At 43.0% G+C, this 15,716-nt stretch overlaps 2 protein-coding genes across 2 annotated transcripts in view; one reads left to right on the top strand and one right to left on the bottom strand.

Moving 5' to 3' along the window:
- The window catches only part of LOC311307549 (phosphatidylinositol 4,5-bisphosphate 3-kinase catalytic subunit gamma isoform), a 52,259-nt gene extending 42,378 nt beyond the window's left edge, over positions 1–9,881 (bottom strand). Inside the window, exons 1-5 of the mRNA XM_084436365.1 lie at positions 9,450–9,881; positions 9,241–9,322; positions 8,824–8,959; positions 8,273–8,421; positions 7,575–7,790 (exon numbers count right to left, since the gene is read on the bottom strand). Coding sequence (XP_084292491.1) covers positions 7,575–7,790; positions 8,273–8,420 — 364 coding nt within the window. The 5' untranslated portion in view covers position 8,421; positions 8,824–8,959; positions 9,241–9,322; positions 9,450–9,881. The remainder of the gene's footprint in view (positions 1–7,574; positions 7,791–8,272; positions 8,422–8,823; positions 8,960–9,240; positions 9,323–9,449) is intronic.
- A 736-nt stretch (positions 9,882–10,617) lies between these two features.
- LOC311307506 (uncharacterized protein) lies at positions 10,618–15,501 on the top strand. The gene is made up of 7 exons (XM_084436321.1): positions 10,618–11,435; positions 11,580–11,691; positions 12,046–12,348; positions 12,525–12,688; positions 12,920–13,063; positions 13,603–13,884; positions 13,993–15,501. Exons 1-7 carry the CDS (start codon positions 10,719–10,721, stop codon positions 14,116–14,118), a joined length of 1,848 nt encoding a protein of 615 aa, XP_084292447.1. The 5' UTR covers positions 10,618–10,718; the 3' UTR covers positions 14,119–15,501.
- Positions 15,502–15,716: the final 215 nt, after the last annotated feature.

The following is a 15,716-nucleotide window of genomic DNA, read 5'->3' as shown; positions in this document are numbered from 1 at the left end:
GTCATGTCTGTAGGTCAAACGGGGCCTGAGATATGCCTGTTCAAAGTTCGCAACTTCAGTCGGCTGCTATAGCGCCCCCTTTTGGCCAATCGATGTGAGACTTGCTCCACTGCTGCGGGGCCTAAGCCTCTATGACTCTGCCGATTTTCGTAAAAAGCGACCAGTCGGTTATAGGGCCTGCCATAGACTTCCATGGCAGATAAATAATAATAATAATAATAAATATAGCTGCAAGCAGCAATGAACGGGGCCAAGCCATTAAGCATCAAAGCCAACAAGCGAAACAAACCATAGCCACATTGAGCTACCATTGAGCTAGCACTAGCCATTGATATCTATGAAAATACGATGAAAGCGCAATGGGGGTGTTGTTGTACAAAAATGCTTATATTGACATCAAAAATAATCTGACAATTTCGCATCCAATGAGGGAGTTGTAGAGCAGGACATGGTCTACCCATACAAGCAGGAGGAACTCCATCTGACCACAGGGGGCGCTACAGCAATAGATTGCGTTTTAGCAACTGTTAAGAATTTTGGCTTGTTATAGCGCCACCCTGTGGCCGATTTGCTTCATCTTTCTCCAGTGGCCATTAGGAGTGCTCTGCTGCCACTGGACCCGGTTTCGGAAAAATCAGCATAGTGGTCATGCCTTAACGGGAAATGAGCTCTCTAGCGCCCCCCTTTGAATTGATCGGGCCAATAATGCAAAGCAAACCTCTGGATGTATATAGGCACATGTCTATACGTTTTTGTGTTATTCTTTACAAGCCTTCAATAATGATAACCCTTTATTTGAAAAGCCACACCCTCTGCAATGTTCATTGGCTCATAGTTTCTGTTTTATTCAACTTTTCCAAAATGTGCCGAGATGGAACTTTAGATATTGGACCCTAGATCCTTTGTACTGAGTGCCATCTGAATCGGTGAAACTTTCTAGGAGGAGATAGATTTTAAGCGCTTTTCAAAAAATGCTAAATAGCCAAAAATTTACATAACCGGAAGTAATGCAACCCCGGGGTGCATTTGTTCCTTGTGAGGAGAGGAATGTGTGTGTGAAGTGTCACCACTGTAGGTTAAACGGGGCATGAGATATGCCTGTTCAAAGTTTTCAAATTCAATCGATTGCTATGGCGCCCCCCTTTGGCCGATCCATGTATATTCCGGTCCAGGGCATCTTGGCATGACCCTCTACTACTATGCACATTTTCGTAAAAAGCGACCAGTCGGTTTAGGTTTTAAAGTCATTTCAAATGATTAGCTTTTCAATTACAAGCTTTAATATAGCTGCAAGCAGCAATAACGGGGCCAAGCACAATGGACGCAAGAAAGACAACAAGGGAAACGTGGCATTGGAACCATGCATATGAGTGTCTGTGTCACCTGACCAGGTAAATCAGGTTAAATTCATGCAACAAAAATATGATCATGCAAGTGCAATGACATTCAATTCATCTGACGGCATCAAGTGAGTGTTAGGTCCTTTTTTGCATCTCATTATATTCATTGTAATTTGGGAGCTATCTACATTTTAGGACCTTTTTCTCTGCATGTCTACATGCCACGTGATCATTCTCCAGGCCTTCCATTTGCATGTGAGTATCTATATATGTCGCCTGACCAGATGAATCAGTGCAATCACATTGAATTCATGGCATCAAGTGAGTGTGAGGTTTATTTTTTGCATGTCATTACATTGATTGTATTTTGGTACATATGTTTTAGAACCTATTTCTCTGCATGTCTACATGCCACATGTTCGTTCTCCAGGCCTTCCATCTGCCTGGAAGGCCCACCTTTACCATCAAGTCTCAGTGCGGGGATTTCTTGATAATTCAGCTACCTATGAAGAACACTCAACTTTTGTTTCTCTCTACACCTCACAGTTTCCAGAAGAATGGCCCCCCTACACTTGGTGTAAGTAGGCTATGTAGTCTGTGGGCTACTGTCCTCTCCCAGGATGAAGTGTTTAGATTGAAGGCTAAAACCCTCTCCCTGGTTGAAGTGTGTAAGCTATATACTGCAAAAGGTACACTATCCAAACTTGATACTCTTTACCACTCTACCATCCAGTTTGTCACCCATGCCACATATAATACACACCACTGCACTCGTTACTCTTTGGACAACTAACCTTCCCATCAAACCTGTCATAACATTCCCTAGTTTAATCTCATTTGGACCCTTCTCCAACTATCACCTCTGTACCTATGTCACATGTTACACTAAATGCCTCTCACACACTGACTCCTACAAAAGCCAGTTCATTTACAATGGCTCTACACAATATCCAGTCTTAAAGCAGACTTTAAAGATGTACACACACATCAATTCTTTATGAACGCTGATTGCATTTGTGTAACAGAAACATGGCTAACATCTGCCATAGCCACATTTGAGCTATGCATGTGACTATTTCTCTGCATGTCAACCTCCCACCTGGTCATTGTCCAGGCCTTACATCTGCCTGGGAGTCCCACCTTTACCATCAAGTATCACTGCAAGGATAGCTTGACAATTCAGCAATCTGTGAACAACACTCACAATTCTTGTTTCTCTCTTAACCTCACAGTTTTCAGAAGAATGCCCCTCTCCTACCCATACATTTGGTGTAAGTAGGCTATGTAATTTAAGGTCTACATTTCCATCCAATTGACCTGAATGACTACTGTCAAACTAAAGTGGAGTCCATATGCATTCAATTGTAGTGATCTTGATTATTTCAGTTAAACAAGCACATTCTTCATATAAGAAGAGACTACACATTGGTTTAATTCTAGCAATGAAAATACAATGAAAGTGCAATGGGGGTCCCTTTGCACAACAATGCTTATATAAACATCAAAATGTAATCTGACAGTGTTGTGCCCAATTAGTAAGTTGTAGAGCATGCCATCAGCTACGCATACAAGCATTATGAACCCCATTTAGCCACGGGGGGCGCTACAGCAATCAATTGCATTTAAGCCACTTTTAAGAATTTCGGCTCGTTATAGTGCCACTCTTTGGCCTAACTGCTTCATATTTCTTCAGTTCACTCAAGATATGCTCTGGTACTACTATATCTGTTTTGAAAAATACCATCCAAGCGGTTAGGCCTAAACAGGAAATGAGCTCTCTAGCGCCCCCATACAGTTTATTCTGGCCAGTAACGGAGGCTTTGCCTCGGGCAGACATTGTTGATATGAACACAAGGTTTTGTGGTGTTCCATGCATTCCTTCAGAAGTTGTATGCCTTTTTGTGAAAAGCCACACCCTCTGCAATATTCAATTGCTCACAGTGGCTATTTTCATCAAGTTTTCTTAATTATGCCGAGATGGAACTTTAGATATTCATTGCTAGATTATATATACTGTGCTTCATGTAGATTGACAAAACTTCCTATGAGGAGATAGATTTTAAGTGTTTTTCAAAAAATGCAAGATTGTTGCAAATTAACATAATCTGAAGTTATGGCTCCTTGAGGCAAATTTGTTCAACCTGATGAGTCATATATGCCTCCAAAGCGTCATGACTCTAGCTCCAACGGGGCATGAGATATGACCTTTCAAAGTTAGCATTTTAGCCCCTTTTATGTATTTTGTCTTGTTATAGCGCCACCCTGTGGCCAATCAGGCTCTTCTTTCTCCAGTGACCATGAGACATACCCTGGTACCACTGTACCGTGGTTCGGAAAGCTCTGCATGGCGGTTAGGCCTAAACTAAAAATGAGCTCTCTAGCGCCCCCATTTGGTTTAATTGGGCCAATAATGCAGTGGCCGCCTCAGGTTATATCTGCACAGATGTGTACCAAGTGGCGTGGTGTTCTGCACAACCCTTAAGAAAGTATACCCCTTTATGTGAAAAGCCACGCCCCATGCCATTTTCATTGGCTCATAGTTGCTGTTAAATTTAACTTTTTCAACTTTTGCCGAGATGGAATTATAGATATCGGTCCTTAGACTGTGTGTACCCAGTATCATGCAGATTGGTCAAAGTCTCTAGGAGGAGATAGATTTTAAGCGTTTTTCAAAAAATTCAAAATGGCGGAAAATCTATATAACCGGAAGTTATGGGTCCTTGAGGGAAATTTGTTCATCATGAGGAGAGACATATGTGTGAGAAGTGTCATGTCTGTAGGTCAAACGGGGCCTGAGATATGCCTGTTCAAATTTCGCAACTTCAGTCGGCTGCTATAGCGCCCCCTTTTGGCCAATCCATGTGAGACTTGCTTCACTGCTGCGGGGCCTAAGCCTCTATGACTCTGCCGAGTTTCGTAAAAAGCGACCAGTCGGTTATAGGGCCTGCCATAGACTTCCATGGCAGATAAATAATAATAATAATAATAATAATAATAATAATAATAATACCATCAATTACAATAGGGGCTTCGCCCCCTTCGGGGCTTGGCCCCTAATAATACCATCAATTACAATAGGGCTTCGCCCCCTTCGGGGCTTGGCCCCTAAATATAGCTGCAAGCAGCAATGAACGGGGCCAAGCGCAACAAACGCATCAAAGCCGACGAGGAAAACACGCCATAGCTACATTGGAGCTATGCATGTGAGCATCTATGTCACCTGACCAGGTGAATCAGGTCAAATTCATGCAAAAGTATCATCACCATGATCATCATCATCATCATCATTATATAACTTCATTCACATTCAATTAATCTGACAGCATCAAGTGAGAGTCAGGTCCTTTTTAGAATCTCATTACATTTATTGGTACATATGTTTTAGGACCTATTTCTCTGCATGTCTACATGCCACATGATCGTTCTCCAGGCCTTCCATCTGCCTGGAAGGCCCACCTCTACCATCAAGTCTCAGTGCGGGGATTTCTTGATAATTCAGCTACCTATGAAGAACACTCACAACTTTTGTTTCTCTACACCTCACAGTTTCCAGAAGAATGCCCCCCCTACACTTGGTGTAAGTAGGCTATGTAGTCTGTGGGCTACTGTCCTCTCCCAGGATGAAGTGTTTAGATTAAAGGCTAAAACCCTCTCCCTGGTTGAAGTGTGAAGCTATATACTGCAAAAGGTACACTATCCAAACTTGATACTCTTTACCACTCTACCATCCAGTTTGTCACCCATGCCACATACAATACACACCACTGCACTCGTTACTCTTTGGACAACTAACCTTCCCATCAAACCTGTCATAACATTCCCTAGTTGAATCTCATTTGCACCCTTCTCCAACTATTACCTCTCTACCTATGTCACATTTTACACTAAATGCCTCTCACACACTGACAAAGTTATATGCCTTTTTGTGAAAAGCCACACCCTCTGCAATATTCGATTGCTCACAGTGGCTACTTTCATCAAGTTTTCTAAATTATGCCAAGATGGAACTTTAGATATTCATTGCTAGATTCTATAAACTGTGCTTTATGTAGATTGACAAAACTTCCTAGGAAGAGATAGATTTCAAGTGTTTTTCCAAAAATGCTTATTTGTTGCAAATTAACATAATCTGAAGTCATGGCTCTTTGAGGCAAATTTGTTCAACCTGATGAGACATATATGCCTCCAAAGCATCCAAGAATCTAGCTCCAACGGGGCATGAGATATGACCGTTCAAAGTTTGCATTTTAGCCCCTTTTATGTATTTTGGCTTGTTATAGCACCACCATGTGGCCAATCAGGCTCTTCTTTCTCCAGTCACCATTAGACATACCGTGGTACCACTGTACTGTTTTTCGGAAAACTCTGCATGGCGGTTAGGCCTAAAATGAAAATGAGCTCTCTAGCGCCCCCATTTGGTTTTATTGGGCCAATAATGCAGTGGCCGCCTCAGGTTATATCTGCAGAGATGTCTACAAAGTGGCATGGTGTTCTGCACAACCCTTAAGAAATGATACCCCTTTATGTGAAAAGCCACGCCCTCTGCAAATTTCATTGGCTCATAGTTGCTGTTATATTTAACTTTTTCAACTTTTGCCGAGATGGAATTTTAGATATTGTTCCATAGATTGTGTGTACCGGATGTCATGCAGATTGGTCAAAGTCTCTAGGAGGAGATAGATTTTAAGCGTTTTTCAAAAAATTCAAAATGGCGGAAAATCTATATAACCGGAAGTTATGGGTCCTTGAGGCAAATTTGTTCGTCATGAGGAGAGACATATGTGTGCAAATTGTCATGTCTGTAGGTCAAACGGGGCCTGAGATATGCCTGTTCAAAGTTCGCAACTTCAGTCGGCTGCTATAGCGCCCCCTTTTGGCCAATCGATGTGAGACTTGCTCCACTGCTGCGGGGCCTAAGCCTCTATGACTCTGCCGATTTTCGTAAAAAGCGACCAGTCGGTTATAGGGCCTGCCATAGACTTCCATGGCAGATAAATAATAATAATAATAATAATAATAATAATACCATCAATTACAATAGGGCTTCGCCCCCTTCGGGGCTTGGCCCCTAAATATAGCTGCAAGCAGCAATGAACGGGGCCAAGCCATTAAGCATCAAAGCCAACAAGCGAAAGAAACCATAGCCACATTGAGCTACCATTGAGCTAGCACTAGCCATTGATATCTATGAAAATACGATGAAAGCGCAATGGGGGTGTTGTTGTACAAAAATGCTTATATTGACATCAAAATTTAATCTGACAATTTCGCATCCAATGAGGGAGTTGTAGAGCAGTAATAAGAAGAGTAGTCGTACGCACATCCTCCAAATGGTCAGGTGCTGGGTTACATGTCCATGATAAAGAAAAAGTAGAGAACCCGCAAAACTGAGGACCAAGGCAAGGCAAGGGTTTTTGCAGAAAAAATTGAAATCTCAATATAACGACGTTTCGACCCTTGGGTCTTTGTCAAGTGAATCATTGTAGCAAACAAATGCTCATATATAGACACAGACAAGTAATCAGTCTTGCAATTACCCACAGCTGGGTTGAAAAAAGAAAGAATGAAAAATAATAAATCTCTGCTGCCATCTCGTGGCGGCAATATGGGACTACAGGTCAAATCAATTTTCAAGGTTTTAGTCCTCTAAAAAGATCCCTAGAAAAATACAAATACACACAAATATATCAATAATAACGCAAAATGGTGGCCACCATTGTCATCACCCAAAAGCACACAACCAGGGGAAAGAGCAACAAATAAATAATTACAGTCAAAAATTACAGTCAAGAATTATGAAGAGTGCCATTCTGAGGCAGCCACTTCATAGATATGGCTGAATGCTGAAGTCTTCATTCAGACCATTTGGGGACAGAGAATCTAGTTCATAAATCCAAAACAGCTCACGACAAAGTAGGAGTTGTCTTATTTCTCCTCCTCTCCGTGGTGGGCTGACTTGTTCTATGCCAAAAAATCTAAGCGTAGACACGTTGTGGTTGAGTAATCTAAAGTGCACAGCCACAGGGCTTTTTTCGTTGCCATGGCGAATCGAGCTACGATGTTCAGAGATCCTAGTTTTTAGGGCTTGCTCGGTTTTTCCCACATATAATAAAGAACATGGACATTTTAATGCATAAATAATGTTCGTGGAGGAGCATGTTATGTGTTGCTTGATCTGGTATGGACGACCTGTACGTGAATGCTTAAACTCTGTGCATCTGGTATTCAAATTACATTGTGCGCAGTTGTTGCAGGGTCTGTTGCATGGTCTTATCTCGTCTAGGAACGTGGGTCTTGGGACCGGAGGAAGGTCCGAGTGTACCATCATCTGGCGTATGTTCGGTGGTCTTTTGAAGATCAGCTTGGGTGGTTGCTTGAAGAGGAGTTTGAGCTTCGGATCGGAGTCGATTATGTGCCAATGTTTCTGTATGGTGTTCGCCAGCTCCTTTCCTACAGGGGAATACTGGGTTAGGCATTTCACACTTGAGTCTTCAGTTTTCTTTTTTACAGTGTTTAAACATTCCAGCTGTGTCATGTTTTCGAACCGCATGATGGCTGGGTCTACTCATTCTCTGGGGTAGCCTCTTTGTTGGAATCTGTTCTGTAGATCTGTAGTTTGTGTGTCGTAGTCTGTTTTTCTGGTACAGATTCTCCTCACTCTGTTAAACTGACTGATGGGCAGGTTCATTTTTAATGGGATGGGGTGGTATGAGTCTGCTTTTAGAAGTGTGTTCCTGTGTGTGGGTTTTCTGTAAAGGTTGGTGTGGAAGATGCCATCCTCAATGGTAATAGATACATCCAAAAAATCAACGGTGTGTTTACTGTATGTGTGGGTGAATTTCAAGTCGTCATTCGCTTGGTTTAACCAACTGAGGAACTCAACCAATTGTTGTTCTGTGCCTGTCCATACTAAAAAAATGTCAGCTACAAACCTCTTCCACAGTCCGATGTGCTCCAGTAGAGGGTTGTGGTTTTTGTTGAAAACGGAGTGTTTCTCAAAGAAATCCATGTAGAGGGCGGCGAAGTTACATGACATCTTTGATCCCATGGAGACTCCTCCCGTTTGTAGATACCGGTCATTCTGGAAGAGGAACATGTTTTTTGTGAGAACCAGTTCTGCCAAAGTCCTGATGCAATCTGTACTGGGTTTGCTGTCTACTGGGCGCTGGTCCATGTAAAAAGACAGGGCCTCTAGGCCTCCTGATTGTGGTACATTGGTGTACAGGGCTACCACATCTATACATGCTAGGATGACCTGGCCATCAGTGAATTGGGAAGATTTCAAGGTCTGTATGAGGTCAATGGAGTCCCTTACATACGAGGGCAGTGTTGTGACAAACGGTTTTAAGAAGGAGTCTACAAAGCCAGAAATGTTCTCTGTTAGTGAACCTATAGAGGACACAACAGGACGTCCTGGTGGATTTTCCAGGCTCTTGTGGATCTTAGGTAGGGTTTGGAAAACAGGTGTAATAGGGTGTTGTACCTTCATAAATTGGCACTCTTTTTTGGTGATCTCCTCTTCGTCCAGGAAGTCATCCAATACTTTGAATTTATCTGTTTGGAACTCTCCTGTGGGGTCACGGGTCAGTTGCTTGTAGTAGGTTTCATCAGCAAGTTGCCTGGTGATATCAGAGACATAGTATTCCCTTGTTAATAAACAAACAGCGCCCCCTTTATCTGCCGGGCGCAGTACCACTTCCTTGTTGTCATCAAGTTCTTTCAAAGCATTACGTTGTTCTCTGGACATGTTGTTGTAAGATTTATGGCTGTTTTTGTTTTTTAAAAGCTGTCTCATGTCCTGGTCTACAAGTCTGCAATAAGTTTCAATGGAAGGGTTTCTACTCCTAGGTGGACAAAATGTGGACTTGGGTCTGAACCGTGAGGTAATATTGGTACTTACTTCCTGGTTGGTGGCTAAGTTAGCATGGGCGTCAACTTCTGTGCTGCTACTAGCGTTGGCTAGGCTCGGGGTCTGTGAGAATCTGGAGGGGTTGAAAAACTCTTTCAGTCTCAATGTTCTGTAAAACTTTTGAAAGTCAATGACAGTGTTGAAATCATTAGCCTGTTTAGTTGGTAACTACGACAAGTCTTTTTCAAGGGCTGACTCACATGTTTTACTGAGTGGAGTGTTCGTCAAATTAATCACGCTCAATTCTTTCCGTATCGGTTGCTGCGTGTCCAATGTCGTTTCATGGCGGGAGGGCTTCTTCTTCCCTCTCCTGCATTTGCGTTTGTGGCTTGCGTACCGCTCCGGGGTTTTTGTCCGGGGTACGTTTTGTTTGACCGAAAAAAACGAGGATTCGTATAACCTTGGTGGCTAGCATGTTGTCCAGCATGTTGTCCATTGTCGCTGTGCTCTGACTCCGTGTCTCTGAAAGATGACGTGTCGCTTTGGTCATGTGGTCTTTCCCTTCTACGTGGGTTGCGCTTGTTATGTGTGTTGGGGTCGCCCATTCTGGTTCTCCATGGGTAGACCTGATTGGTTTTGTAATCGTTGTCATCTATTTCGAATTTTCTGTCTTTTTGCGTTCTGATCTGTTGTTCCAAGTCGTCTCTATATCTTAGGAGTGTGCTTTCCATTTTTGTGAACTCCTCCTGATCCGTGGCTTTCAAGCCTGCTTTTCCCCACAAAGACAGTTTTTGGACACCGTGACCATATAACTGAGTACAGGCACTCGTTGGCATTTTGTGTACCTCCATGCTGCATCGCAGCAACAAGCTGTCACTGGACATTCGGTGGTACACCGGTATTAGCTTCCTATCTGTCGTTTTTGAAAGAAAGTTGCTTGTGTGGCTGTCTGGCGTTTCCCGATTCTCCTCTGCTTTTATGTACCAACACCAGGAGGGATTGCACCTGGTGTGCATTGGATTTTCATCAGTAGACATAGAGTGTAGAAGACCCGCCCATATTTCTGCCTCCATATTATCTACAGAACCCTGGTTATTTAGAATTGCCCCTCTGTAATAATTTTCAGGGTGCCCGAGCACATTAAATAGCATTAAAAAGTATGGAATTAACAAATATGAAATAATGCCTTAAAAATACTTGAAAAGGTATTGAATTTTGGTGACATTCTTGAAAATTGTGCTCGGATTGAAAATTGTGCTCGGAAACACTTTTTCCAAATAATGTCCGTTATTAATTAGGCCTACCGGTATTATTATTAACATTGTAAGCGTCGTAATTACTATCATTATTAATAATATAGCGTGGCGGAACCAATGCGAAGCTTGCATGCCCGGGGGAAACAAATCAAGTCGACACGGAGAAGCACGACGCTCGAAAACTACGGCTAAAAACAAAAACAAGTTTGCGTTTCTGGGCTAGCTAGCTAGCTACTACGTTAGTAGACGTGAAGTTAACGGAAAGTAGTAGCTATGGGGAAATGCAAGTTCAACGAGACATGGATGGACAAAGTAGCTTATCGAATGTGGCTGAAACGAGTGGTAGACCATATTTTTGAGGCGTATTGCACCTTGTGCAAAAAGCGTATCCAGCTAGGAACCATGGGACAGGGAGCATTAGATTCCCATGCGAAGTCAACAAAACACTGTGACTCAGTTAGAGCCAAGGAAAAAACCCCTTCAGTGGCTACCACTTTCACACTAGCTAACGTTACCCAGCTACCGGTAGGCAATGCACCCGAAACAGCTGCAGCTGAGGCTAATGCTAGTCAGCGTACTTTACCGGTAGTTCCTACAACTGCACGACCTAACGTTGTCGTTGATCTCAGATCAACCTTCGGGTCTACACCAACCAAACACAATTCATACAATGGCAATGAAGGTATTTCACATTTATTTAAAGCCATGTTCCCCGATTCCGAAATCGCCAGTACGTTCAGTTGTGGCTACAACAAGACGGCGTACATAGGCAAATTCGGCTTAGCTGTTTTCATTAAATCGGAACTGATCGCGAAAGTCAACAGGTCAACATTCGTTCTAATGTTTGATGAAAGCCTAAATGAATTTACGAAGTCCAAGCAGCTGGATGTACATCTCCGTTTCTGGGATGATGATCAGGTTGCCTCAAGATATCTCGGCTCCGAGTTTATGGGTCACTCAACGGCAAAGGACCTGCTCTCCCACCTCAAAGTAAGCCTAATACATATATACTATTATTTATTTTCAGCTTATATATTGTTACCCAACTTTTGTCCATAGTACACATTGAGCAATGTTACATGACCAATTATTAGGTTCTGAGTTTAGAGTAATGATCAAAACACATTTTCCCAGGTATGTATGGACAAACTGGACCTCAGCCGATTGGTATCCATCTCAATGGATGGGCCCAATGTAAACTGGAAACTATTTGACCTTTTCCAGAAGGATCAAACAGATCAGTATGGTGAGTGAGGATTTAAATAATGCTATTATTACGTGTGTGTGTGTGTGTGTGTGTGTGTGTGTGTGTGTGCATGTGATCCACAGTTGTTTATGTTGAGGACATATATATAATGCCATTTATATGTGTGAGTGTATGTGAATCACTGCAGTATTTGGTGAGGATATATAATGCTATAATTACGTGGGTGTGTGTGTGCGTGTGTGTGCGTGTGTGCATGCGTGCGTGTGATCAACTGTAGTATTTATGGTGAGGATATATATAATGCAATCATTAAATGTGTGTGTGTGCATGGGATCCACACTTGTATTAGGTAATTTTGGTTTTTAATATCACATTTTCTAATGAAACCCTTAGGTGTTCAGCTTGTGTTTGTGGGCAGCTGTGGCTTTCAAACGCTGCACAACGCCTTCAATGGAGGGTTCACTGCATGGCAGTTGGACAAGTTGTTACGGGCAATGCACACATTGTTTCACAATGTACCTGCTAGAAGAGAGGACTACATTGCAACCACCAGGTCCAGTCAGTTCCCCCTGTCCTTCTGTGTCCATCGTTGGGTCGAGAACCTCCCTGTTGTTGAGCGAGCCCTTGCTGTGTGGCCATCACTGCTCCTCTACATGGAGGCTGTGCGGACCAAAAAACTTCCGAACCCAGGAACAGGTAGGCCTGTAACTATGTCCTTAACTTGGTGGTCTTTTAGCCTTGAAAGACATGGCTCTGGAGACCTAGTATAAGTGAGCCCTAAGTTGAAATGTCTGTCTCTCTCTCACTGTTTGCTTCACTCGCTCTTTGTCTCTCCCTCTCTGTCTGTCTGTCTATGTCTCCCTCTCTCTCAGCATCCTATGACACGATTGCTGAAGCAATTAAGGATCCACTCATCCTCGACAAGTTCCACTACTACGCAGCACTGGCCAGGACGTTCACCCCATTCCTAAAGAAATATCAAACCGATGAGCCTGTCCTGCCATTCCTCGCCAAGGACCTGGTTGAGTTGATCATGGTAATTATTACATTTTTATTATTGTTATTATTATAAAGTATGAATGCTTTTGCATTGGGCATTTAGCGCACTGCACATTATAATAACCACTGATCAGACTCAATTGATATGTTTTTGACAATATGAGTTTATGGTGAGTGTGTAAAACAAATAAATACTTTGTGTATAATAATTAGACATTGATGTTTTTGATTTGTGCTGCACCGGACATTTGTGCGTGTCTGTTGACAGAGTCTACTCAGGCGCTTTGTGAAGACTGACGTCCTTCAAGACCTCACGACCCTGCAGCTGACCAAACTGGATGTCACGGCTAAGGAGAACTGGCTGAGCCCACAGGACATCGTTGTTGGACTTGGTGCTGAGTCCGTCCTTAAGGTAGTGATGTATACAAAAAAGATGATTTATCAAATAGGGATAGGCAGGCAACATGGCATTGAATGTGTTCTATATTCATGGCTAATTTCCCCCTCTCGATAGAGCATCAAAGTGTCAGAGCACAGGGTCCTTGAGTACAGGTCAGAGTGCAGACAGGTTCTTATAAACATGGTGAGGAAAGTGCAAGACAAGTCCCCTCTCAAGTTCCTGACTGTTAGGCAGCTGGTGTGCCTTGACCCGTCAGTCATGTACAACAACCCTGAGCGATGCAAGAGGTATATGAAAGGGCTGGTCGAGAGATTCCTGCAGGACAGACAGCTTACAGATACATCTGCGGGTAGGAATAAGAAAGGAAAATAAGACTACACCTTATTAATTTATCACCAATGAAAATAAGACCACACCTTATTCATTTATCACAAATTGGATTGGTTGAATTGGCTTCATGAAGGCCCACTAGCCCAATGATTTATTTATCAATGTTTTTCTCCATTTTCTCTTTCATCTGTATTTTTATATGGGATGTTATTCTGGAACAGTTTGATAGGCTGCTGTCTGTGGAGAGCCGGAGTGAGGACTTCTCCGGATTCCTCCCCATGCAAAAGAGGCTGGACATCTTCCTGAGGAGTGTGATCAGGGAGCCCTATCCCGAACTGTGGTCCTTCTGCCAGAAGCTACTTATACTCTCCCATGGCCAGGCTACAGTGGAACGAGGGTTTTCGATTAATAAAGAGGTGGAGTCATACAACCTGGAGGAAGACACAGTGGTGACAAGGAGGCTGGTGTGTGACTACATTTTCCAACACGGAGGTGTTACCCAGGTAAGAATACCCCTGGCTTGACTAGAATATACTGTTGATATAAGTGGATAAAGTCAGAGGCCAGCTATGTAGTTGATTTTTGTTCTCTTGTTCCAACCCTTTACCCAGGTTCCACTCACTAAAGACCTTCTAGTCAGTGTCGCAGCAGCCAGGACCAGATACCGTGGCCATCTCGAGACAGAGCGAAAGAAGAGGGAGGCAGCTGAACAGTCTCTTCGGAGGAAGGTAGCATAGGACCATCTTCAGGAGCTAAGGGTGAAAAGGAAGCGCCTGGAAGAGGTATCTGAGGGTCTGGGCAGGGATGCAGACAGGCTAGCAGAGGAGGCTGAGGGAAAGGCAGGGAGCAAGATGTCTGACCTTATTGCAAGATCCAACATCCTGCGGAGAGGGTATAAGGAGAAGTTGGCGCAACTTGCTCTCCTTGACAAAGAGATTGCTGCCAAGAGTGCAGAGCTCAGGAATTGACTTTTTCTATTTTGTTTACTCTTACTGGTGAATCGCTAAAGAGACTGGACTGTTCTGTTTCTTCTTTGTTTACAAGTAATAAATAAAAATGAATACACTGAAATTCAAGGATTTAATTTTTTCTTTGTCGGTCGGGCTGTGAAATTAGGCCGTGATAGGTATTAATTTTTGGGATTAATGGTCTTGAAAAGGTATTAAAAAGTCTTGAATTTAACTTGAAGAAACCTGGGGGCACCCTGAATTTTGCAAGGTTTTGCACTTATTAGCAGTCAGCTTCCCCACTCCCCTCCCTCCTAACCTTCCCTCTGCGCTGGACTTCCTCAGAGCTGTCCCCATCCGCTTGTGGGCATGATTTATGCACTCCAGTTTCACTATTTCATGTCCAGGGTATGGGTTTTGTGACTCGACCTCCATGAATGCTATACTGTCCCCATCTGACAACATCTCAGTGTACCGCACCTGGTGGCAGTTCATTGACCGAGTCCACATTCTTCTGGCTGCCTCCTTCTCCATTGCCTTGCTTGACCCTTGAAAGTTTTTTGCACAGTCTGCTGTGTGCGCCTCTCTCCAACTCTCCAACTCCTGCATGGGTATTTTCCCATGTTGCTTTGTGTGTTCTTTGAGGGCACAAGCATGGCAATATGAGGATAAAATCTCATAGTCTATGACCAGTCCTGTGAGGAGGTCAATGCACACTCCGATGTGTGTGGGAACTGAAGCCCCTCTTCTGCCAGGTGCCATCGAAAGACACACTTATATTTATAACTGCATCTGTGTCTTCCCTCAGCAGCTCTACCACATCTGGATCCATATCAGCATAAGCCTGCCTGACCTGCTCCCATCGAAAGACACACTTATATTTTTAAATGCATCTGTGTTTCCTCAGTTTTTTGTGTGAAACCAATCATGACTCATAATCTGTTCATACTGTTATCTCTGTTCATACTGTTTTCTATTTATAGGCGTACCAATCATGACTCATAATCTGTTCATACTGTTATCGATTTATAGGCCTATTAATCATGACTTATAATCTGTTCATACAGTTATTTATTCATACTGTTATTTATTTATTAGGCTACTGTATACTGTATAGTATTTATCTGTGTGTTTCTGTGATGAGCTGTCAACAAATGTTCTGCGACAATAAAGTCTAAATCTAATGATAGCCTAGGCGTACTCATTAGGCTACTGTGCATCATTTGCTGATATTTTTAATCTTGGCCACTTTGTCCAGTCTGGCACTGAAAAAAAGTTGTGTAGGCTAAGGAAAATTGTCCACCGAATGAAATGGTAATTTATTGTTTCATTCATAATAGCCCAGGCGCGCAGATTGGCTGGGGCAAGGGGGGGCACTGTCCCCCCTG

Source organism: Borostomias antarcticus (genome assembly GCF_949987555.1).
Source record: "Borostomias antarcticus genome assembly, chromosome: 3".
In the NCBI taxonomy this organism is placed as follows: domain Eukaryota; kingdom Metazoa; phylum Chordata; class Actinopteri; order Stomiiformes; family Stomiidae; genus Borostomias; species Borostomias antarcticus.
Note: the sequence above shows the minus strand (reverse complement) of the source record. Positions and strands in the feature narration are given on the sequence as shown.

Bases quoted from the DNA above. Each gene is read 5' to 3' on its own strand.
- LOC311307506 (XM_084436321.1), top strand. From the start codon at position 10,719: ATGGGGAAATGCAAGTTCAACGAGACATGGATGGACAAAGTAGCTTAT. The intron at 11,436-11,579 runs GTAAGCCTAATA...ACATTTTCCCAG, and splicing joins ACCTGCTCTCCCACCTCAAA to GTATGTATGGACAAACTGGA. The intron at 13,885-13,992 runs GTAAGAATACCC...CCCTTTACCCAG, and splicing joins AACACGGAGGTGTTACCCAG to GTTCCACTCACTAAAGACCT.